This window comes from Taudactylus pleione, unplaced genomic scaffold (assembly GCF_031769625.1).
Source record: "Taudactylus pleione unplaced genomic scaffold, aTauple2 ptg000070l, whole genome shotgun sequence".
Classification (NCBI taxonomy): domain Eukaryota; kingdom Metazoa; phylum Chordata; class Amphibia; order Anura; family Myobatrachidae; genus Taudactylus; species Taudactylus pleione.
Genome location: NW_028284472.1, coordinates 17,964,871 through 17,990,123, shown reverse-complemented (window position 1 = coordinate 17,990,123; position 25,253 = coordinate 17,964,871). Strand labels below are relative to the sequence as shown.

Here is a 25,253-nt window from a genome sequence, read left to right as displayed (position 1 = left end):
AATATTTTTCAAGTATTTTTGTGCATTAAACAAAATTTGTGTACATTGGACCATCTTAAATCAAAGGTGTCATTATGACTTGTCTGTATTTGATTCAATCAATTGCATTAACTCTTCAACTTCTATTATTTTTTTTTTATATGTAAAACACCAACATAATACAGTGAGCCAACTGTATAAGGACAATATTTGAAGAATGTCGCGTCAATCATAAGCACATTTTTTACTTTTTTGTTGAGTGACTGAACTCTTTCCTAAACTAATTGTTGGTGATTTTTTTTCTCTAAAATTCTTGCTTTTATGTTTTCATCTTTTTTACTCTTAAAAATTATACAATCTTTATTTATTTTTAAATGTAGCTTTCTCCTTTTTCCAATGGACAATGAGGAAAATATTATTTTGTGTGTGTGTAATAACTAAAATAATGTTCAATTCCTGAAACTGTATGATTGATTAACTTATGTGGGAAGACTACATTAGTTTTAAGGCCTCCAGACACACGTATTTTCCATAATTTTTTCTTTTTCTTTAATGATTTAGAAGTTTTTAACACCTATCTATTGTTTTCTATTACAAACAATAGATAGGTGTCTTGAAGGGTTTTTGAAGTATGATGTTTCTTCACATAAACTCCCAAAACTCATGTATTGATTTATTCATTAATTTATAAAGTATTTTATTGGGAAGTAATGCCTAGAGATTCAAGATTAACTTTACTTTTTAAATATATACTGAACTGAATGTTTGTTTGATTTGATTAAGGTTATTTTTGTTTCTCTTTTTGTTTTTGTTTTTGAGAATTGGAAAACTTAAATTTGAAGTAAAGAAACAAAAAAGCAAGACAAAAATAAAATGCTTTAGTTTCTCCTTTGTTAGCCTGGGATCCTATGTACCTGCTGTTCACATACTCAGAAGTTGTTTCACCCCAAGGATATAGTAGATTTTGTAAACACAGAACAAGGGTCTTTAATACAAGAGTTAAAAGCAAAGTCTCAAGGACAAGTTAAAGGCGGCGTCTCTTGTGCTTAAAGCTGTGCATATTAATGAAGCAAACACCTAATCATCTATAAACAAAATATGACAATATAAGAAATGGATAGACATGGAGATAGGCTACTCATGAATGACAGGGAGCCTTTTTAGAATATGTTGGGGGTAAACAAAAAAAATAAATCTATTGTATCCACAGTTAAAAACCCCAAAGACACACAAAGCCAAGACAATATTATTATAGTTAGAGAATGGCTGGTTCACAATTATAATGTTATAATAATATAATGTAATTATATTAACTGTGAATTCCATGTGCAGTGTTTAAGTTTAAATGGTGTTTTTTTATAATACACAATACAAACCAATTTTGCTTAAAATTTGAGAAAAAAAATTACCTCCTTTAAAACTAGGGGCCGGATTCAGAGCTGGACACAATGGCGATTATGGACGCAGATTGAGCAATTGTTTGCCATTGCACAAGCGAATAAGCCGCACTGCGCAGCGATAGCATTGTGATTACGGACGCACAGAGAAATCCATCGTAAAGTGAGTGTCAGAGTTTGGGGGAGGTAACGGGGGGTTGTCATAAAAAGACAGGCGTCTGACCGCTAAAACGCAGTTACATGGACATGTATACATTAGTCCTTACGATCTCCTATACAGCATGAGAGCCCTCCGCGTGTCAGGAGAGGTGCCGAGTCTGCGGCTGGTCAGACCTGCTGCAAGGGCAAGATGGCCACTCGATGTGCGTCGATGTTACCAATGTTTATGCAGGTAAGCGACATCATACGCATATGAGAAGGCAGCATGTTTTCGCAGCTGCGTTGCATACAAAATGGCAGCTACGATCGCATTAGCGTCCATCTCTGAATCAGGACTATGTACCATGTTTTATTGCCACAAAGTGATAATGTTACAGTACACAGATATGTCAGACATCTGTTAAAACATGGAATTAGGGCATATATAAATGGTGGGGGGACGCCTGGTGGGAGGGAGGGGGAGCAGGAGAGAGAGAGAGATTCCCGGAGACCTGCGCTGCCCAATTCACCAGCATAAAGCTCTGTTGGCAATAGGGATTTCTTCATGATATATCTGACTCTTAGGGTCCCATTTATCATTAAATATTTGCGTTATATTTCCGAAAATAAAATTTTTTGGAGGATATCCACAAATATTTAGTATCACCCAGATGTATTATGTCTCTCTATTCCCGACAGCAGCTGCAGCTCCCATAGGTATCTATAGGGGGGATGCCATGCTGTCAGATTAATTCCGGAGCTTGGCCCCCGCAGCTAATGCCATGTAAAGATGGCGTTGTGCTGCTCTAGCCTATGGGCTATACTTTGCAAAACTAGCCGGGAGAGGGTTCCGGAGGAGCCTTCCCCGCCAATGACCGCAGCACATGCATGGTCTGCAGACCACACACATATGCAGGAGTCCCGGCACAGGGACGAAGAGAGCGCTGATGCGGTCACTTCACCCCCAGCACAACGCACGGATGGGCCCCTCTCCCTGCATGTGGTTTTCATACATTCTGCAATATGATCATGGGCGCTAATATTGAGCCCTGATCGCAGGGCCACAACTAGGGTAGTGCGACCTGTGCCAGGGCACAGAGCACCGCAGGGCTGGGGGGCGCTGTTTGGGCCTGTCAATTTACCTGTTTATTATCATTGTCACTTATAGCTTCCTCTTTTTATCCCCATCATCTCCTGGCCTCCGCTATCTCTTCCCTGGCCTTTCCCCATGAGGCCATGGCCCTTTTTTGGGTGCAATCTCTATTTGAAAAATATGGGGAGGGGGGGGCACTAATGCTCTTTCTGGCACAGGGTACCAAAAAGTCTAGTTACGGCTTTGTCTGATCACATTATGCGATCAGTTATAAATGGGCCCCTGAGAGATAGTGGAAATCAGTGTTGAATTACATTAAATCTAATTCAACATGTCTGACCCATTAATAGAGAAGCAGTCACTTTCTCTAAGAGTGTTATCTGATGTCTAACCATCAAATAGCATTATACTCCCAGGATAGCAACATTCTCTGTTCTAATCAGTTCAGTCATTTGTATTATGGAGCATACACACGGTCAGATTTGTCAGATGAACGATTTGAACGATTTTACCAAAGTTTTGAACGATTTTTGACTGCATTACAATGGAATGGAATCGTCCAAGTCTGACTGCAAACACATCAGATGTCAGATATCGTTATCTGACAAACGGGAACGCACATTGTAAATCGTCCATCGTTCAGGCATGTCAGATATGTCAGATTTTCCTTCAGATATGAACGACTGAACGATTTTTAAATCGTTATCGTTCATATCTGAAGGAAAAATCTGACCGTGTGTATGCACCATAAGGGACATTTTACCTAGCCCTGGGTGTATCCCCTTATTAATTTTACATTTTAATTAGTCCTAATTTGTCCTGCAATAGACCCCTGCTGTGTCTGTCATGCTCAGATAAGATACTACAATACCTGAAAGTTAAGGTGGCTACACACAAGTTGAGTGATAGAATTGTTTGGTCACATATACCTGGATCCCTTGTGGCTCCAATGCGGCCCGTCAGCAAACGCTCACCACACCACACACACAGCCTGACAGCAGTTATCTTTCCATCATCCCGGGAAAAATTATCCTATTCATTTCAGAAAGTGATTATTGGGGGATAGACTGTATTTGTAATACACACACACTGCAATGTCACCCAGTTATTCAATACCTGTATGCAAAATGACAGCAAGTGGGCACCTGTAGCCTTGAGCAGGTATGATACACGGGGTGGTTATTCGGAGTTATCAGCTGGAAACCAGTTTACAAAAATATCCAACAGCTTGTTATACATTTTGTTTGATTTAATGTTAGAATTAAATGTAACTGCTGTGTTTAGAGCACATAAATCAAGAAGTTTTCAAGCCTTGGCAGAAATTAGTCATTGTCCAGGCAACGCTATTAATGTATTAAGTGCAAATATGAAGTGCGCGTGGTGAGGTGGCTGGCTCGCGGGTGTGTGTAGGACATGGGCCCAAATGTAATGGACTGAAAATTGTGTTCAGCAGCAAGATATCGGGAATGTAGCCAGTAGATATAAAGCAGCAATTTGTTCTAAGGCAAAACCAGGTTGGTTAGTCATTGCTATACCAATCATTTATACCACAACTCTTTTTTTCTTCATTTTCAGAGACACATTATAGAGTTGAGGCTATTAATAATGCTGCATGTCGTATTTGCCAACTCTATTTTATAGTGATAATCTCCCTGACTCCCTGAAAAGTCTAGCAATCACCCTGAGATTAGGCACAGCACCTTGGAGGTAACATTGGGGAGAAGACTATAGGCCCCTACATATAGATTGTAAGCTCCACTGGGGCAGGGACTGATGTGAATTGTAAGATATTCTCTGTAAAGCGATGCGGAATATGTGTGCGCTATATAAATAACTGGTAATAAATAAATACAGAACGATGTAGGCAAAGATACAATCTCGTTATCGATTCTCTTGAACTCCTGAACACTCCTTCCTGTACAATCGACATTGTGCATACATATGGAACGATTGTTCAAACGATATAGATGGGTCGTTAACGACTGCAAATCGTTAACAATATATAGTTTAGCAGCAAGCAACCTCACGATGCATCTTGTGTCTCTCGGTCGGCTGGCACAAAATAGTGGAGGGGAGTGGCCAGGAATAGTGACGACAAATCGCTCATCGTCCATGAAATCGCTCATCGTGCATGCACACGGAACGACATGTGGCAAATCGTGAAAGACAGGTTGTGATCTTTCTGCATGTTCCAAAGATCACAGACCCCATGCAACGACCAGCAGCAGCGCACAGCGTTTATCATGCCTATATAGATGGCAGATTATAAACAAATTGTCATTCCAATAGATCAGAAATGGCAATATTGTTTGAAATATCGTACCGTATGTAGCCACCTTAAGGAAGATAGGTGATCAAGAAAAATGGCCGCCGTTCTCCAGCACTCTATAGTCTGCATGATTGTCTGCTGAATGAAGTGTGATGGCTTACAGAGGATGTGTGCTGTATTACAGAGGTTGTGTGCTGTATTACAGAGGATGTATGCTGTATTACAGAGGATGTGTGCTGTATTACAGAGGGATGTGTGCTGTATTACAGAGGGATGTGTGCTGTATTACAGAGGGTTGTGTGCTGTATTACAGAGGTTGTGTGCTGTATTACAGAGGATGTGTGCTGTATTACAGAGGATGTATGCTGTATTACAGAGGATGTGTGCTGTATTACAGAGGGATGTGTGCTGTATTACAGAGGGATGTGTGCTGTATTACAGAGGGTTGTGTGCTGTATTACAGAGGTTGTGTGCTGTATTACAGAGGATGTGTGCTGTATTACAGAGATGTGTGCTGTATTACAGAGGTTGTGTGCTGTATTACAGAGGTTGTGTGCTGTATTACAGAGGAAGTGTGCTGTATTACAGAGGGATGTGTGCTGTATTACAGAGGGATGTGTGCTGTATTACAGAGGGATGTGTGCTGTATTACAGAGGGATGTGTGCTGTATTACAGAGGGATGTGTGCTGTATTACAGAGGGATGTGTGCTGTATTACAGAGGGATGTGCGCTGTATTACAGAGGGATGTGCGCTGTATTACAGAGGGATGTGCGCTGTATTACAGAGGGATGTGCGCTGTATTACAGAGGATGTGTGCTGTATTACAGAGGATGTGTGCTGTATTACAGAGGTTGTGTGCTGTATTACAGAGGTTGTGTGCTGTATTACAGAGATGTGTGCTGTATTACAGAGGATGTGTGCTGTATTACAGAGGATGTGTGCTGTATTACAGAGGATGTGTGCTGTATTACAGGGATGTGTGCTGTATTACAGAGGATGTGTGCTGTATTACAGGGATGTGTGCCGTATTACAGAGGGATGTGCGCTGTATTACAGAGGGATGTGCGCTGTATTACAGAGGATGTGTGCTGTATTACAGAGGATGTGTGCTGTATTACAGAGGTTGTGTGCTGTATTACAGAGGTTGTGTGCTGTATTACAGAGATGTGTGCTGTATTACAGAGGATGTGTGCTGTATTACAGAGGATGTGTGCTGTATTACAGAGGATGTGTGCTGTATTACAGGGATGTGTGCCATATTACAGAGGATGTGTGCCGTATTACAGAGGTTGTGTGCCACATCGCAAGAACCAATTTCTAGCACTAGGCCCTATTTATCAATGATACATAACTGCATTAGCACTCCCTAAAGGGGTTATGTCATCCTTTCTTTAACCACAGCATCGCTCTCTCCGTCTTTACAGTCCCCATTGCTGGCAATGAGGACCCAGCGCTGCTTTTCCGGCTTCAGTGAAGCCTTCCCAGGCACTGCCAGGTCCCCGCCAGGTTAAAGTGCCATAAATATGCGCAGACTGACCGTCGCGGGTGCTCATTACACAGATGCCAGTCACTGGCAGCGTTAGGAGGACCTCACTGGAGGGGTAGGTATTGATGAATACTAGTGGTATATTCATTTGTGTCACTGCGATACTAAACAAATAATGTCGCTGGTATTAAGCTTCGCTGTTACATGGGGCCCTCAGTGTGTAGTTTATGTGCTGCAGTCACAATGTCCCTGAGATGCTTTTTCAAAAGTAGGAAAGTATGTTACACATATAACAGACAGATTGTCAGGGTAAGTGCACGAGTCATTAAATGCTGTTTTTTATTGTGGTCCTTTATAGCTAAACTAATGAATGGACAGGCAGAACTTGCAGTTACTGTATACACTTTATGTTTTTGGACAAAATATTTCAATATATATTGGGTAAAATATGTGTAAGCTAAATACTGTCTGTAAATTAGTACAGAAGTGATCCTCTGCCAGCTCAGATCTATTTATTAGAAATGGTGATAGGGCTGGTAATAGAGAACCCATCCTATTGCCTGTTTTTTTTTTTTTTTTTTTAATCTTTTGTAATAGATAATTTGCAAACACTATTTCACTCTATTACCACTTTTGGCATTTTGCCACGACGAGGGCAGGGCCTAATGACACCAGAGCCGCCCCCCCCAACCATTAATAATAGTGGCACGACTCAAGCAATAATAAACCCCTTAATCTGCACAGTTCATAATATAGGGAATAATGTTACATGTGTGTATACAGGGATTGTTTTTCTTTTTAATCATTCTCTATTTCTTTTATATTCTTATAAAATGACCTGAAGGTTAATCTTTCTTTGGTGTTTTGCAAGTCCTGCGAGTGTCGCCTGTTCACTGCAATTTTGTTTGGGAAACCATTCTCCCGGGGAAGGCAAGAAGTAGTAAGGTATTGGAGAGTGCCTGTTTTTGGGGAAATTGTGCTATGGGGCCCAGAGCTAAGAGGGGGGGCCATCTTCCTTGTCAAAGTTATGTGTTATATACTTTTTCACCATTGGGTGGTACATAGGGGCCCTTACAAACTTTTAATATGGGGCCTTCAAATACCTAGATACACTCCTTCCTCTGACATTAGGCTGTAAGCTTACATGCTTGAATCAAAATAAGAACTAATAAATCATACTTTTATTTTGTTGGGTTTTTATTTCTTGAGTAATTTAAGACCATTTTGCTACTAGCTCTTAGTTATGTCTTCAACCTATTGTAATGTTATAAGAAATAACGTAAGATATTGCAAAGCTGTCCTGGGGATTTATTGATTGTGATTCACAGTCTGAGTTTTATTTAGCAAACACTTATGCTGGCCACTCACCTACTGTACAGATGCTCTTTCCAACCAGCCATCTATTTGGCTGGTTGGTATGAAAATCTGTTAACGTATAGGAGCAAATTTTGATCGAATGCTTGCTCCCCCCACTGTTTATTATGTTTATTATTATCATTGTTAGTTATTATGGTGAGTGCAGAGCCCCTGTGATTTCTATTTAAACAATTTGGTCACATACCATGTTGCACCCCAAATCTAGGAATGGAGAGTGCAATGGATCAGTGCTTTTTGTGTGTGTGTATGTTTGGATATATATATAGGTGTGTGTGTGTATGTATGTATATACACACAAACACATACCTTCACACGTACGTACGTACGTACGTACGTACATATATAGTATGTATGTACAGTATACACCAGTATTATGCATGAATTATAGGACATGCTGAGACACCCCCCCCATATGTGTGTATACACAAATATTTGTTCACCTCACTATAATGCTACATAAAAATACAAATGACAATTTTTAGAAAAGTGATAAATATATTTATTAGAAATAAAACAATTTTTATATTTATCTATATGAAGTGACGGTTCTCATCCACATATCCCGGGCTGGATACTTCGGACTGTGCTCGCTGCTGATGCTGGCCACGAGACCTACAGGGAGGAAGAGAAGACAGTCTTGGGTTAGGAGTTACAGCCAGGGAGAGAGAGCCTTGCTGGAGAGATCACACCGAGAGAGGGAGACTATCTATAGTCAGATGTCACATAGACACGGTTTAGATAAAGAAGTCACAGAGACCTATGGAGAACCTGAATCAGATGTTATTGAGAGAGAGGATGCCACTTGTTAAAGTGAATAGACTTTCAAAGACTCAGAGAGAGAGAGATTGTCTAAAGTTTGAGGTCACACAGGGAGGAAAATGGCAAAATATGGTCTGGAGTGAAAGAGACAGAGGCAGTTTTGAAATAGTTAACAGTGGAGGACTTATAATTTTCTTTTTTTTTTTTGTAAATAAGTTGATAGGATCATAAACCAAGCTGTGTGATAATCAGTTACCATATATATCAGCCACAATGGTATAATCATTTCCACCATCCACTCACTATAGTTTTACAAGACACAGAACAGGATGGAAAAATCTCACTCATTTGGTTGTTCTGTTCCAGGCTCGCCATCACTTTGGTGCCTCTTTGGCAGAAGAATCCTACTTCTTGCTCTCTCCAGTCACTGAGGGCTGGCTCTAGTCTGGGTCATCAGCAATGGTCTTGAGCCATCCCAAGTGTTTCCTTAGTCCCAGCTGCTGGCATCCTTGATTTGGTGACTGTGAAACAATCTGCAAAATCATTGGCGTGGCAAATTGTAGGGTAAATAGTCACATCCATAATTCCAGTTGACAGCAGATAATATTGGTCTAGTAATAGCATGCATTGGCTTTTAAATAGTTTTTTCCCCTAGTGGAAGTCCATCTACCACCATCTCTTAAATTGATACGGTCAAACAATCTCTACCTCTGAGCCCAGGTGAAGGCTGCTGTTGTCCATCCAGAGCATCAAGCTAGAGGTGCTGGAACTAGAAAATGTTTCCTCTGAGGTGTAGCTAACAATGATATATTCCTGATCACTAAGGTTTTACACGATAATATATTCCTCTTCTAACCTGTATTATGATGATATGGCCCTCATAGTCTCTCATTTCAAGGTCATCTTCTTCAACTACAACCTCTGTGGTTTCCTGGGGAATTTCCTCAACTGCCCACTGAAAGTCAAGATGATTGTGGACAACACTGACTGGATTCCGAATGGTGGGATCTTTGGAGAGCAGAACGTGGAACAAGTCCCGAGCCTTCCTACTGAATTTCTGCCAACATGTTGGAGGTGGAATTATGCTGTACGGCACTTTGCCAGTAGATGAACTCCTGGAATACTGGATCTTCAGCCACAGCCCTTTTTCATGGACAGTTTCCAGTGAATGTCACAAAAAGAAGCACACCGAGGGCCCAGACATCAACAATAGCAACCAAGATTAGGAACTCACCTTGTTTCAAGTCAGAGTTCCGGTGACATGTAAAATATAATAGGTGACATGGATAGAACGAGGGTACCTATCAGCTCAGTTAATCCAAAGTCACTCAGCTTAATGTGGTGGCATTCTTTGTCCATTAGTAGCACATTATCTGGTTTCAGGTCCCTATGCACCAGTGCTTTGCTGTGCATGTATTCTAGAGCTCTGGTCAGCTGTACCGCACAACGTTTCACCATCTCTTCTGGAATACCAACCTTAAAATAGAGTAAATGTAATTTTAGAGATATATATATGGCAGGGAAAACACATTTTATGGACTTTTTTTATAAAACATTTAGTTGCTAAATATTATGAATCATTAATATGGTCTGAAATAGCCTTTTACTGCTTTATGGGGTGTTGGCTTGCAGAGTTCCTATCAAATGAATGTCACTGGTTGTCAGTATCCATAAAATCTAAATCATCATAGGTTGTAGTAGACAGGTGTAAAGTTATGTCAGGAAGAAAACTATAGGAAAAGATAGTGACTTTGAATTTAATCTTCATCCTCATAATACAAATATAATAAACCAATTAAAACCCAACCATGACCATATTATTTTATTTTTTTAAAAATGTGTAAAACAATATGTACTCCTGAACATTCCTTGGTTCATATTTTGACACGGATGAGGTAAGGCCCTCCCCCCATTCATCAGAGATTGATTGCAGCAATCGTGCAATTTGCAATCGATTGTGTATAAAAATCTTTCCCTTTTTCAATCGATTGTGGCAATTCTGCAAACGATGAAAAGATTTTTATACACAATCGATTGCAAATTGCACGATTGCTGCAATCAATCTCTGATGTATGGGGGCCTTTACCCTGATACAAGTTTAATAGTGGGTGTTATTTATTATGCAACACTCAATTCTCACATTAAAATATAAATAAAATGTTCTGTTTGCTTTTTACTTACACCGCGCTGTATGAGGGAATGGAGGGATCCGGCGGGCGCCAGCTCCTGGATTAGAACGTAATGGTCAGCAGAATTAATGAAGGTGGGCTGAGTAGAGATGATCCCTTCGTAGATAGAGAGGTAGATGGACACGCAGAGCTAATGGAAGAAAGCGGTCTGTGGGGATCGTCCCTTTCCGACTAGCTTTAGGGCGACTGTTTTACCTAATTTGGAAAAAAAAAGTACAATTGATTGAGACACAGAGTCAAATCTTTTGTAAATGACATCTAACTCCCATAAAACAATGTAACTGGTCTATAACAATTTTCATAAACACCCCCAATAAACACACTTCCTGTATTTGTGGAAGCCATCTCTTAGTAGCAGCAGTGGATATAGGTGTCAGGCCACCCTTAGGTGCAATTTTAGGTGGCCACCCCCTCCCTCCTTGGATTCTGTCGAGACTGTGCCCCCTCTAGCACCAATTTTTATTGTCTTTTATGGGCTCCAGGATGCACATGCGTCCGTCCCAGAGACTCTCTGTGATGCATCATGGAGATGTCCAAATAACTTCTGTTTTGCCCCCAGCTTGTGGTGTCCCTAGGCACGTGGGAAGACCAGCACTGCCTAGCAGTAGTTTTTGTAGGGCACATTCTCATAATTTTCCCTACTATCTAATCCAAAAAAGTCACATCTGTACCAACACTTGCAACAGATATGTACTGAGCAAAAAAGGTCGTAACACTCTAATGACAAATACATCTAGCAGTTGCCACTATTATGGGACAAACTTTATAAGTGAAATCTTTCTAGAACTGCCAATTTAGGGCAATGGGCTTTTACCTGTTGTTCTCTCACGAGCCATCACAACTTCACCATAAGTTCCTTGGCCCAGATACGTCAAAACGTAAAAGTCATCTTCCACGGCCCTCTGGATCTGAAAATCCTGAGTGGATTCCATCTTAATCTAGAAGATGATAGCACGAGTCCTTTACTCAGAGGTTAGACTCAGATCTGTAAATACAAGACTAAAAATATTTTAAGATGAAAGGTTAGAGAATGTTATGTGAACTTACCTAGGCAGTAGGCAGAGATGGGTTTCAGCAACCATAGAAAAAATTGTATCCGCACAAACCAACTCACAGTGTATATCTAGCCCTATCCTCCTATATCTTATCTTGTTTATAGATATAATTCATGAGGGGGTGCTCCCAGGAATATAGTCATACTGTAAGAAACAAAAACAAAGAAAAGGAATATTCCTAAACTATGGCACTCACAGAGTTACCAATTAATCCTGTTCACATATTACCAATCCTTAATCTGGTGATTGTGAATAATAGGTGGCGTTACCCACCGGGTCCAGGCTCTGCAATGTATCACATTCTGGAGCTTGGTACATATGGAAATGTCGCCAAATCTCCATAAACAGCATTTTCTGAGTTTTGGCCGCATTTTCATGCTTAGTACATCCCTCCCTAAATCACAAACACAATGATTTATTATGGCCAAGGAAACCTCTGCATGAATGTTTTGATGCAGTTGATCTAGATCACAAAATGTTTTCAAAAGAAATATTACTACATCCATCTGTGATGTACAGAAATGTGATGCTCTGGAAAAGTCTGTAATGATGTACCACTAGCACCAGATTCAGGTGTGTTCGGTATGCTTCGGTGGCCGATCTCCCCGTAGCTAAGATAGGACACACCGTGACAGAGAGGCAAGCCTTAGTAATTTCCCCTATCTGCAGACACAGTGACCAGACCAGAAGGAACTACGCAGTTTTATTTTTATGAGTCAATAACAGCAGTATAAAATGCACCATGGACAGAATACAAACTCACAGCTTTCAATATCAATGTAATTACGTACAACCTCCCTGTCCTCTACCCGTGACCCCAGCTGGCAAGTAAAGGTCTACTACAGGAAACAGAGTTGTTACAAATCTTTTTGAAGAAGTGAGGAATCCTGGGAAAACACAAAGGGCGGAATTCAATTGTTTTCGCGGCCCGGATCTCCCGTCTAAAGGGACGGGAGATCGCAGGCCGCTATTCAATTGTTCCAGCTTTTCGAACACCCAAAGTGGTAGGGTTTAGCCGCGTAAATTGGCTAACCCCGACCAAAGTGCTGGGCGCAATCGCGAAAAGTGCTGTTTGGCACCCAAACAGGTCACTTTTCGACGATTTTAGCTCGCACCCCTCTTGGGCTGGGAGCTGAAATGGAGCGCTGGCAGCTGATCGCACCTGACAGGAGCAACAATTGAATAGCTCCATCGGGCGCGATGGGGGCTAGAAACAATTGAATTCCGCCCAAACTATGCTAGTCCTAGCAATTCACCAGCAGAATGTAGCAATTAAAGACAGTCCTTGCTGATATTTGAGCCCTATGCTGGGAAAAATAGATAAACACATAGGCTATGCTGAAAAACAGTAGTTCACCGGCAACTTGCAATAGTTTAAACACAGTCTTTGAGCTTTTCCTGGCAGGAATCCTTGGCTTGGGAGCAGTCAGTGGGACAGCACTCCCAAAAGATCCACAGATCCTTCTGGGGTTTTGCAGGCACAGCTTCTCCATGGTGTCTTGTCCCCTGCGGCAGCATCATACTCACTCCTCTTCCAGGCATGGGGTCCACCTCAGGGGTCTTCTCCAGGGGTCATCCTCTGCTGGTCCCTCCGGCGCAGTTCCTCCGGGCGTCGTCGTCTTCAGGCGCTCCTCTTCACTGGCGATCCGGCAACAGTGGGGGCAGTTCTACAACTCCAGGGGTCCTCGAGGGTCACAGCCTCTCCTCCCCCTGCAGCGATCCTCCTCAGCGGCAGCAGCACTCCCCCAGTCAACGGCAGCGGAACCCTCTCCACAGTGGCTCCTACAAGCGGACACTCCCCAGCAGCAGCGCTCAGCAGCTGAACCCTTAGTCAGGCAATCTTTAGGGCAGCCATCCACCCCTGGGGTCCTCAGCAGGGCTCTACCCATGGCAGGCAGTCTCCTCTGCGACAGCGGTCTCCACGGCAATGGATCCAGACAGCAGAATTCAGCTGAGTAGCAGGAAAGTGGCACTGATGTGTGAGGGGTCCGGCAGACATTAATACCATCTGTTGGCACTCTCCTTGTTAGTGGCACGTCCAGCATCACCCGCTCAGTCCCTGCAATCCAATTTCCTTGGCTGTGATAGCAGCGCTGTCCGCATTCATCAACCCAGCCTGGTCTCTCCTCAGCCCGGCAGCTCACTCCGTTACTCAGTGGAGCCCCCTGTCCGGGCTTGTGCTCCCAGTTTTTATTCCCAGGTTACAGCCCTATTGGTCAGGGGCCCCTAAAATAACCCTGCCGCTTGGGTCCTTTGTCTACAACTCAAGGGGCCAATCAATGGGGGGCCATTTTCCTGAGTTCCTGGCCAAGCTGTACAATCTGCTCCCTGGGCTGCAGCTCAGCAGCCTCAGGGAGATGAGTAGTCACTGAAAGTTCAGCAGCCCTGCAATACAAGTCTATGGGCTGCTTTAGACATTATACCCCTAGTTGTAGGGGTAAGACCCTTTTGAAAAAAAAAAGTGGGGTACCCCATTTTGACTCAAACTTGGGGGTACCACAGAAAGTTACATCACACAGATATTTTACAGAAATAGCAAAACCAGCAGATGTATTGATTTATGGCAAAAAGTTAACAATTAATTATTAGGCCATTTACTCTCTGTCAGGGCCGTAACTATGGTTGAGCAGTGCCACAACTGAGGGTGCAAGGCCAAGGGGATGGCACCATTGCTGCCCCATGGCACCTGTATTTGGCTTGCATGGTGCCTGGAGCTACACCTGGCGGATCTGGTGGAGAGATGCCCTGCACATCCTTAGGCTGTGCTGGGGGCTTCCTGGTCCCAGTGGTGGCCCCCTCTTCCTTACATCATGACATCACATCATAGTTGCCTACCTTTGGCTTCTCTTCCCTGGGAGAGGCCTTGGTAGGAGAAGCAGGTGGGCTGTGACGGGGGCGGGGCCTGACAGTTTGCGTTAACGGCAAATTGACGTGATTGGCTTAAATTTAAATAGGGGCTGGGCTAAATGACACAATTCACTGAGAATTGCATCATTAAGCCCTGCCCCCTACACGGGGACCCACGATCGGCGTGAAAATTTTTCCCATTCTGCCCACTTCACTAGGAAGTGGGCAGAATACGGGAGAAGTGCCTACCCTTCCAGGGGTGGAGGGAGTTACCCAAAAAATCGGGAGCTTCCCATGAAAACCGGGAGGGTAGGCATGTATGCATCACATTTGAGGGGCAGGGCTGACCCATGCTGTATTACCACTCTGCTCAGGCTCTGTCATTAATTAAGATGACTATTTTGTTAGAACATACACATTGGTGTAACTATAATGGGTGCAGAGCATACAAGTTCCTGGTTCCAGGGGGTCTCACATGGCACACTCTGCACCCTTATACTTATCTCTCTGGAGTCCAGCATAGGCGCCGCTGACATAAATCACTGGGAAAATGGTGCGGCGGCCATTTTCCTTGTGTTCTGCGCATACCATACTTGCCGACAATCAGCTTCAGCCTTCCGGGAGGGAGCTGATTGTCGGCTAACAGCGGGGGGTGAAGCTGGGGGCGGGGCTGCATGAACGCATCACCATAGCTCCACCCGCTCTTCACAATGCCGTTATTTTCAGCATTGTGAAGCAGCGGGCGGGGCCACGATGACTCAATTCAGCACGAATCGCGTCACCGTCTCCCCCACTGCGGGGGTTTCTAGTTTTTTCTGGTGGGACGTCAGGAGGATCGCAGGCTTCCGGTAGGCTTGCCTGCCTTTCCGGGGGGCCGGGAGTGGCACCCGAAAATCGGGAGGCTCCCGGCCGAATCGGGAGGGTAGGCAAGCCTGGCGCATACGCAGTAGACAAGTCTCTGGAAACAGCATGGGCGCCATGTTCCTGGAGACCTGTGCGCAGGCAAAAAGCCTGAGTATACTGTGCTGCCAGGAAAGAGGGGACCCGCCCGCAGGCTACATGTGTGCCCCCTCATCACTTAAACCACCCATGATTTTACACACTGGCATACATTAATAAAATAATAATATAACACTTTTCTCCTAATAATGGTCAGACCTGCAGCAAGGGCAAGATGGCCATTGGATGTGTGTCGATGTTAGCGATGTTTACGCATATGAGAAGGCAGCAGTGGGCATCCCTATGCTTGGGTAAGATTTGCAACCATTAGCGTGATTTCGCAGCTGTGTTGCATACAAAATGGCAGCTGCGATTGCATTAGCATCCATCTCTGCATCAGGCCTACGTACCATGTTTTATTGCCACACAGTGATAATGTTACAGTACACAGATATGTCAGACAGCTGATAAAACATTGGAATTAGGGCATATATAAATGCTGGGGGGACGCCTGGTGGGAGGGAGGGGGAGCAGGAGAGAGAGATATTCCCGGAGACCTGCGCTGCCCAATTCACCAGCATAAAACTATTGGCAATAGGAATTTCTTCTTCATGATATATCTGGCTCTTAGGGGCCCATTTATCATTAAATATTTGTGTGATATAACCAGAAAATAAACGTTTTTGGGGGATATCCACAAATATTTAGTATCACCCAGATGTATTATGTCTCTCTGTTTCAAACAGCAGCTGCAGCTACCATAAGTTTCTATAGGGGACGCCATGCTCTCAGATTAATTCCGGAGCTTGGCCCCCGCAGCTAATGCCATGTAAAGATGGCGTTGTGCTGCTCTAGCCTATGGGCTATACATCGCAAAATTATCCCCTCATTATTTAGATGTAATTATTTGTCCTGCTGTGTCTGTGCCATGCTCAGATAAGATACTACAATACCTGGAAGTTAAGGTTACTACACACAAGTTGAGTTATAGAATTATTGGTCTATTTGGTCACATATACCTGGATCACTTGTGGCTCCAATGCGGCCCGTCAGCAAACGCTCACCACACCACACACACAGCCTGACAGCAGTTATCTCTCCATCATCCCGGGAAAAATTATCCTCTTAATTTCAGAAAATCATTATTAAGGGATAGACTGTATTTGTAATACACACATCCTGCAATGTCACCCAGTTATTCAATACCTGTATGCAAAATGACAGCAAGTGGGCACCTGTAGCCTTGAGCAGGTGTGATACACGGGGTGGTCATACAGAGTTGTCAGCTGGACACCAGCTTACAAAAATGTCCAAAAGCTTGTTATAAATTTTGTTACTTTTAATTCTAACATTAAATCAAATTAACTGCTGTGTTTAGAGCACATAAATCAAGACAAGTTTTCAAGCATTGACAGAAATAAGTGATTGCCCAGGCAACGCCATTAATGTGTTTAGTGTAAATATGAAGTGCAGCGTGGTGAGGTGGCTGGCTTGCGGGTTTGTGTGTAGGACATGGGCCCAAATGTAATGGACTGCAAATTGGGTTCAGCAGCAAGATATCGGGAATGTAGCCACTAGATATAAAGCAGCAATTTGTTCTAAGGCAAAACCAGGTTGGTTAGTCATTGCTATACCAATAATATATAACACAACGCTGTTTTCTTCATTTTCAGAGACGCATTATAGAGTTGAGGCTATTAATAATGCTGCATGTCGTATTTGCCAACTCTAACTTATATAGTGATAATCTCCCTGACTCCCTGAAAAGTCTAGCAATCACCCTGAGACTGGGCACAGCACCTTGGAGATAATGGGGAGAAGACTAAGGAAGATAGATAATAAAGAAAATTGCTGCCATTCTCCAGCACACTAACGCATACTTGCCTACATTCCCGGAAGTCACGGGAGGCTCCTGATTTTTAGGGTAGCTCCCCGCAAGTGAAAACTGATCTCATGAAAAGATTTTTACTGAGGACACAGGACTTACAAATAATGAAGATCCTTGGCCGTTACTACCATAGGTGCAAGGTGTGCGGCTGAGGGGGGAGTGGGGGCATCTTCCTTGTCACAGTTACATGTGTTATATACATTTTACACCATTGGGTGGTACATAGGGGCCCTTACACAGTTTTATTATGGGGCCTTCAAATACCTAGATACACTCCTGCCTCTGACATTAGGCTGCAAGCTTACATACTTTGATCAAAATAAGAACTAATAAATCACACTTTTATTTTGTTGGGTTTTTATTTCTTGAGTAATTTAAGACCATTTTACTACTAGCTCTTAATTATATCTTCAACCTATTGTAATGTTATTTCTCATAAAGGAAGATATTGCAAAGCTGTCCTGGGGATTTATTGATTGTGATTCACAGTCTGAGTTATAGTTAGCAAACACTTATGCTGGCCACTCACCTACTGTACAGATGCTCTTTCCAACCAGACAACTATTTGGCATAAAAATCTGGTAATGTATAGGAGTGAATGACAATCTGATGTTTGATTCCAAACACCGGACAACGGATAGAAATGGTTAAATCCATTTGATTCAAGCAATTTGCCTGAATGACTGTTTTCTCAGACAGTGTGCGATTGCAGACAAAGCTATAATATTAATATATATATATATATATATATATATATATATGTATATGCAGAGGGAAGAACTGAAAGGCACTCAGCAGGACTTCAACAGCCTAAACAACTTCAATCAATGAACCAGGCAGAGCCAGGATATATGCCAACGTTTCAGCAGATTAGTGCTTTTATCAAGAATGATAATAAACAGAAATTTGACAGGCCCAAACAGCGCCTCCTGACCTGTGGTGCCCTGTGCGATGGCACCGGCCACACCACCCTAGCTATGGCCCTGGTCTGTACAGTATAGACCAGTATTATGCTTGAATTATAGGGAATGCTGAGACATCTCACCCATGTGTGTATACACAAATATTTTTTCAGCTCACTATAATACTCCTTTAATAAAAATACAAATTACAACATTTTTAGAAAAGTGATAAATATATTAGAATTAAAACAATTTTTATATTTATTATTGTATATGAAGTGACTGTTCTCATCTACATGTCCTGGGCTGGATACTTCAGACTGTGCTCGCTGCTGATGCTGGCCACGAGACCTACAGGGAGGAAGAGAAGACAGTCTTGAGTTAGGAGTTACAGCCAGGGACAGAAAGCCTAGCTGGAGAGGTCACACAGAGAGGGAGATTATCTATAGTCAGATGTAACAGAGAGCTATGGAGAACCTGAACCAGATGTTATAGAGAGAGGATGCCATTTGTTAAAGTAAATAGACTTTAAAATAGAGATGAGAGCAGAGTGAGAGATTGTCTAAAGTCTGATGTCACATGGGGAGGAAGATAGTGAAATATGGTCGGAAGTGAAAGACAGAGGCGGTCTTGAAATGGTTAACAGTGGAGGACTTATGATTTGTTTTTTTTTATTTATTTTTTGTAAATAAGTTGTTAGGATCATAAACCAAGCTGTGTGGTAATCGGTTACCATATATCTCAGCCACAATGGTATAATCATTTCCCACCATCCACTGACTATAGTATTACAATAAACAGAACAGAGTGGACAAATCTAACCCATTTGGTTGTTCTGTTCCAGGCCCACCATCACTCTGGTGTCTCTTTGGTAGAAGAATCCTACTTCTTGCTCTCTCTAGTCACTGAGGGCTGGCTCTTGTCTGGTTCATCAGCAATGGTCTTGAGCCATCCCAAGTGTTTCCTTAGTCCCAGCTGCTGGCGTCCTTGCAGTTTGATTTGGTGACTGTGAAACAATCTCCAAAATCATTGGCGTGGCAAATTGTAGGGTAAATAGTCACATCCACAATTCCAATTAACAGCAGACAATATGCTTAGACTAGTAATAGCGTGCATTGGCTTTTAAATAGTTTTTTCCCCTAGAGGAAGTCCATCTACCACCATCTCTGAAATTGATATGGTCAGGCAATCTCTACCTCTGAGCCAAGGTGAAGGCTGCTGTTGTCCGTCCAGAGCATCAAGGTTGAGGTGCTGGAATTAGCTACACCTCAGAGGAAACTGTTTCTAACAATGATATATTCCTGATCACTGAGGTTTTCCACGATAATATATTCCTTTTCTGCCTCTATTATGATGACATGGCCCTCATAGTCTCTCATTTCAAGGTCTTCTTCTTCAACCACAACCTCTATGGTTTCCTGGGGAATTTCCTCAACTGCCCATTGAAAGTCAAGATGATTGTGGACAACACCGACTGGATTCCGGATGGTGGGATCTTTGGAGAGCAGAACGTGGAACAAGTCCCAAGCCTTCCTACTGAATTTCTGCCAGCATGATGGAGGTGGAATATGCTGTATGGCACTTTGCCAGGAAATGAACTCCTGGTATACTGGATCTTCAGCCTCAGCCCTTTTCCATGGATAGTTTCCAGTGAATGCCACAAAGAGAAGCACATCAAGGGCCCAGACATCAATGCTAGCATCCAAGAGTAGGAACTCACCTTGTTTCAAGTCACAGAGTAACGGTGACATGTAAGGTATGATGGGTGACATGGATGGAACGAGGGTACCTGCCAGCTGAGTTAATCCAAAATCACTCAGCTTAATGTGGTAGCATTCTTTGTCCATTAGTAGCACATTATCTGGTTTCAGGTCCCTGTGCACCAGTGCTTTGCTGTGCATGTATTCTAAAGCTCTGGTCAGCTGTACCGCACAACGTTTCACCAACTCTTCCGGAATACCAACCTGAAAATAGAGTAAATGTAATTTTAGAGGTATATATGGCAGGGAAAACACATTTTATGGACTGCTTTATGAAATAATTAGTTGGTAAATATTATGAATTGTTAATATGGTCTGAAATAGCCCTTTACTGCTTGATGGGGTGTTAGCTTGCAGAGTTCCTTCCAAATGAATGTCACTGGTTGTCAGTAGCCATAAAGTCTAAATCATCATAGGTTGTAGTAGACAGTTGTAAAGTTATGTCAGGACAAAAACTATAGGAAAAGGTATAAATGGAGATGCGTTGCGCTTAAGTTAATTCACTGGGGCATTGGTACGGGAGCTGCTACGATTTATGGAATCACCACCTCCTTTTTCAGATATATAGTACAGAGATAAAATAATCTAGTGCTCACCTTTTTATGTAGTGTGGTTATGATTATGGTTATGGTTTATGTGCAAATAAAGAATACAATGATGCAACTATGATGTAACTATCTTATGTATTGTGGTATGGTTCTATTTTATATTGTCTGTATACAATGAAGTTGATGATGGGCTGGATGCTTCGGACTGTGCTCGTTGCTGATTCTGGTCACGAGACCTACAGGGAGGAAGAGAAGACAGTCTTGAGTTAGGAGTTACAGCCAGGGAGAAATGGCCTAGCTGGAGGGATCACACACAGAGAGAGGGAGATTATCTATAGTCGGATGTCATAGAGAGCTATGGAGAACCTGAACCAGATGTTATAGAGAGAGGATGCCACTTGTTAAAGTAAATAGACTTTAAAATAGAGAGATGAGAGCAGAGAGAGATTGTCTAAAGTCTGATGTCACATGTCGAGGAAGATAGTGAAATATGTGACAGAGACAGTCTTGAAATAGTTAACAGTGGAGGACTTATAATTTGTTTTTTTTATTTATTTTTTTGTAAATAAGTTGTTAGGATCACAAACCAAGCTGTGTGATAATCAGCTACCATATATCTCAGCCACAATGGTATAATCATTTCCCACCATCCACTGACTATAGTATTACAATAAACAGAACAGAATGGATAAATCTCACCCATTTGGTTGTTCTGTTCCAGGCTCACCATCACTCCGGTGCCTCTTTGGAAGAAGAATCCTACTTCTTGCTCTCTCCAGTCACTGAGGGCTGGCTCTTGTCTAGGTTATTAGCAATGGTCTTGAGCCATGCCAAGTGTTTCCTTAGTCCCAGCTGCTGGCATCCTTGTAGTTTGATTTGGTGACTGTGAAACAATCTCCAAAATCATTGGCGTGGCAAATTGTAGTCACATTCACATTTCTAATTAACAGCAGATAATATGCTTAGACTAGTAATAGCATGCATTGGCTTTTAAATAGTTTTTTCCCCTAGTGGAAGTCCATCTACCACCATCTCTGAAATTGATACGGTCAGGCAATCTCTACCTCTGAGCCAAGGTGAAGGCTGCTGTTGTCCGTCCAGAGCATCAAGGTTGAGGTGCTGGAATTAGAAACAGTTTCCTCTGAGGTGTAGCTAACAATGATATATTCCTGATCACTGAGGTTTTCCACGATAATATATTCCTCTTCTGCCTCTATTATGATGACATGGCCCTCATAGTCTCTCATTTCAAGGTCTTCTTCTTCAACCACAACCTCTATGGTTTCCTGGGGAATTTCCTCAACTGCCCATTGAAAGTCAAGATGATTGTGGACAACACCGACTGGATTCCGGATGGTGGGATCTTTGGAGAGCAGAATGTGGAACAAGTCCCGAGCCTTCCTACTGAATTTCTGCCAGCATGATGGAGGTGGAATATGCTGTATGGCACTTTGCCAGGAGATGAACTCCTGGTATTCTGGATCTTCAGCCACAGCCCTTTTCCATGGATAGTTTCCAGTGAATGCCACAAAGAGAAGCACACCGAGGGCCCAGACATCAATGCTAGCATCCAAGAGTAGGAACTCGCCTTGTTTCAAGTCACAGAGTTCCGGTGACATGTAAGGTATGATGGGTGACATGAATGGAATGAGAGTACCTGCCAGCTGAGTTAATCCAAAATCACTCAGCTTAATGTGGTAGCATTCTTTGTCCATTAGTAGCACATTATCTGGTTTCAGGTCCCTGTGCACCAGTGCTTTGCTGTGCATGTATTCTAAAGCTCTGGTCAGCTGTACCGCACAACGTTTCACCAACTCTTCTGGAATACCAACCTGAAAATAGAGTAAATGTAATTTTAGAGATATATATGGCAGGAAAAACACATTTTATGGACTTCTTTATCGAATATTTAGTTGGTAAATATTATGAATCGTTAATATGGTCTGAAATAGCCTTTTACTGCTTTATGGGGTGTTGGCTTGCAGGTGGTAAGTAATGTTAGGAGGAAAACTATAGGAAAAGACAGTGACTTTGAATTTAGTCTTTATCCTCATATTACAAATATAATATACCCAACCATGACCATATTATTTAATGTTTTTAAAATTTGTTAAACGATATGTACTCCTGAACATTCCTTGGCACATATTTTGACACGTATGAGTTACCCTGATACAAGTTTAATAGTGGGTGTTATTTATTATGCAACACTCAATTCTCACATTAAAATATAAATACAATTTTCTGTTTGCTTTTTACTTACACCGCGTTGTATGAGGGAATGGAGGGATCCGGCGGGTGCCAGCTCCTGGATTAGGACGTAGTGGTCAGCAGAATTAATGAAGGTGGGCTGAGTAGAGATGATGCCTTCGTAGCTGGAGAGGTAGATGGAGACGCAAAGCTCATGGAAGAAAGTGGTCTGTGGAGATCGTCCCTTCCCGACTAGCTTTAGGGCGACCGTTTTACCTAAATAGAAAAAAAAGTACAATTGATTGAGACACAGAGTCAAATCTTTTGTATATGACATCTAACTCCCATAAAACAACGTAACCGGTCTACAACCATTTTCATAAGCACCCCCAATCCACCCACTTTTCCTGCATTTGTGGAAGCCATCTCTTAGCAGCAGCAGTGGATATAGGTGTCAGGCCACCCTTAGGCGCAATATTAGGTGGCCACCTCCTCCCTCCTTGGATTCTGTCAAGGCTGTGCCCCCTCTAACTATTTTTATTGCCTTTTATGGGCTCCAGGACTGCACATGCAGTCCTAGAGACTTCCTCTAATGAATCATGGAGATGTCCAAATAACTTCTGTTTTGGCCCCAGCTTATGGCGTCCCTAGACACGTGGGATGCTCAGCAATGCCTAGCAGTAGATTTTGTAGGACACATTCTCATCATTTTCCCTACTATCTAATCCAAAAAAGTCACATCTATACTAACACTTGCAACAGAAAGTTACTGAGCAAAAAAGGTAGTAACACTTCTAAAGACAAACACATTAAGCAGTAGCCACTTTGTAAATATATTATGAGACATACTTGATCAGTAAAATCTTTCTAGAACTGCCAATTTAAGGCTATGGGCTTTTACCTGTTGTTCTCTCACGAGCCATCACAACTTCACCATAAGTTCCTTGGCCCAGATACTTCAAAACGTAAAAGTCATCTTCCACGGCCCTCTGGATCTGAAAATCCTGACTGGCTTCCATCTTAATCTAGAAGATGATAGCACGAGTCCTTTACTCGGAGGTTAGACTCAGATCTGTAAATAGAAGACAAAAAATATTTTAAGATGAAATGTTAGAGAATGTTATGTGAACTTACCTAAGCAGTAGGGCATCAGGCAGAGATGGGTTTTAGGGAAGCTGCTTCTAGGAGTCTCAGGACAGGTTTGTTCCAACAAGTTGGCTGAGATCTGCTGGAGATGTTCAATCTGTACAACTGGCTGTGGATAGTCCTTAGCGTTCAGTTCCTCAGAAATGAATGACTGAAGAGCAAAAACTACATCTGCCTTTTATGGGGAATCAAGACAGGTGGCTGAGGTGTCTCTCTACCCAGAGATAATTGGAAGACCATGAAGACTCTATGCAAATGCAAATCATTGTATCACCTAGATCATGTCCATTCAAAAAGAGTCTATTGTGATTGCAGTAGGGTGGGAGAGGTCTATGTATTATTGTCATCAGTTCTTTAGAATTGTTAATGTAAATGAAACATAAGTTTTGAAACCATTTCAGATGATCCAAACTTTCCACCATTATGCCCAAAACAGAAGCTTTTTTTCATCAAATATTTACTTGCATGTAGATTAATGATAAATGTGTATTCCACCAATGAGTAGTTTATTTCAATGTATATTTACTTTTTACTACTATAACTAAATTTTGTTATACCTGTATTGAGAGTACTGTATCCTGTTGTGACAGTTGTGTTATCTATGATGAGAATAAATAGACTATATGTATAATATACACAGACAATACATGCATTGCTTCTGGGAACAGGCAAGATGAGAGACGTTCAAGAGGTATACACAAGCACTAGGCATAAATGTAATGTACAGCATATGAAACCTAAACACTTACATTATAGTAGATTCATAACCAGTGAGTGAGAGTATAATATATATATATATATATGTGTATTTATATATATATATTATACTCTATATATGATATACAGATTGTAACCTTGTATGTATACCTCAGATATGCTAATATGGCTCAGTATGATTATGGCTGGGATGTACTAAGTGGTGGTACATCTGGCCACTTATTGGGTATAATACCGATGTTAATTACGTCGGTATTTACTTAGATATTTGATTAAAATTGCAAAGGACAGCTCTCCGATAAGAGCGGTCCTTTGTGATAGCCAGATACTAGAGGGACTTTCGGGTGTATTACCCAGAAGTCCCTCTGCATGCGCAGAACGCCGCGCTGGGAGGGATCAAATTGGATCCCTCTCAGAGGAAACCTGATAAGCAGCCCATAGGCTTCTAATGGATGGCGTTACCCACCGGGTCCAGGCTCTGCAATGTATCACATTCTGGAGCTTGGTATATATGGAAATGCCACCAAATCTCCGTAAATAGCATTTTCTCAGTTTTGGCCGCATTATCATGC

The 25,253-nt window shown here is 42.2% G+C and overlaps 2 protein-coding genes and 2 pseudogenes across 3 annotated transcripts in view; 1 reads left to right on the top strand and 3 right to left on the bottom strand.

Annotated features, from left to right (window-relative positions):
- Positions 1-25,253, top strand: part of EVA1A (eva-1 homolog A, regulator of programmed cell death) — a 477,272-nt gene that overhangs the window by 112,291 nt on the left and 339,728 nt on the right. The gene's annotated exons all lie outside the window — the stretch shown is intronic.
- On the bottom strand, positions 8,941-11,621 carry LOC148534192 (serine/threonine-protein kinase SBK1-like; annotated as a pseudogene).
- On the bottom strand, positions 19,589-20,296 carry LOC148534191 (serine/threonine-protein kinase SBK1 pseudogene; annotated as a pseudogene).
- LOC148534190 (serine/threonine-protein kinase SBK1-like) lies at positions 21,678-23,837 on the bottom strand. The gene is made up of 3 exons (XM_088467187.1): positions 23,720-23,837; positions 22,892-23,094; positions 21,678-22,460 (listed from the first exon to the last, which is right to left on the bottom strand). Exons 1-3 carry the CDS (start codon positions 23,835-23,837, stop codon positions 21,678-21,680), a joined length of 1,104 nt encoding a protein of 367 aa, XP_088323313.1.

What these genes read in the sequence shown, in the direction of transcription:
- LOC148534190 (XM_088467187.1), bottom strand. Translation starts at nt 23,837, where the DNA reads ATGGAAGCCAGTCAGGATTTTCAGATCCAGAGGGCCGTGGAAGATGAC. An exon ending in GGCTCGTGAGAGAACAACAG is followed by an intron (nt 23,095 to 23,719) that starts GTAAAAGCCCAT and finishes TTTTCTATTTAG; the next exon opens with GTAAAACGGTCGCCCTAAAG. An exon ending in ATTCCCTCATACAACGCGGT is followed by an intron (nt 22,461 to 22,891) that starts GTAAGTAAAAAG and finishes CTCTATTTTCAG; the next exon opens with GTTGGTATTCCAGAAGAGTT.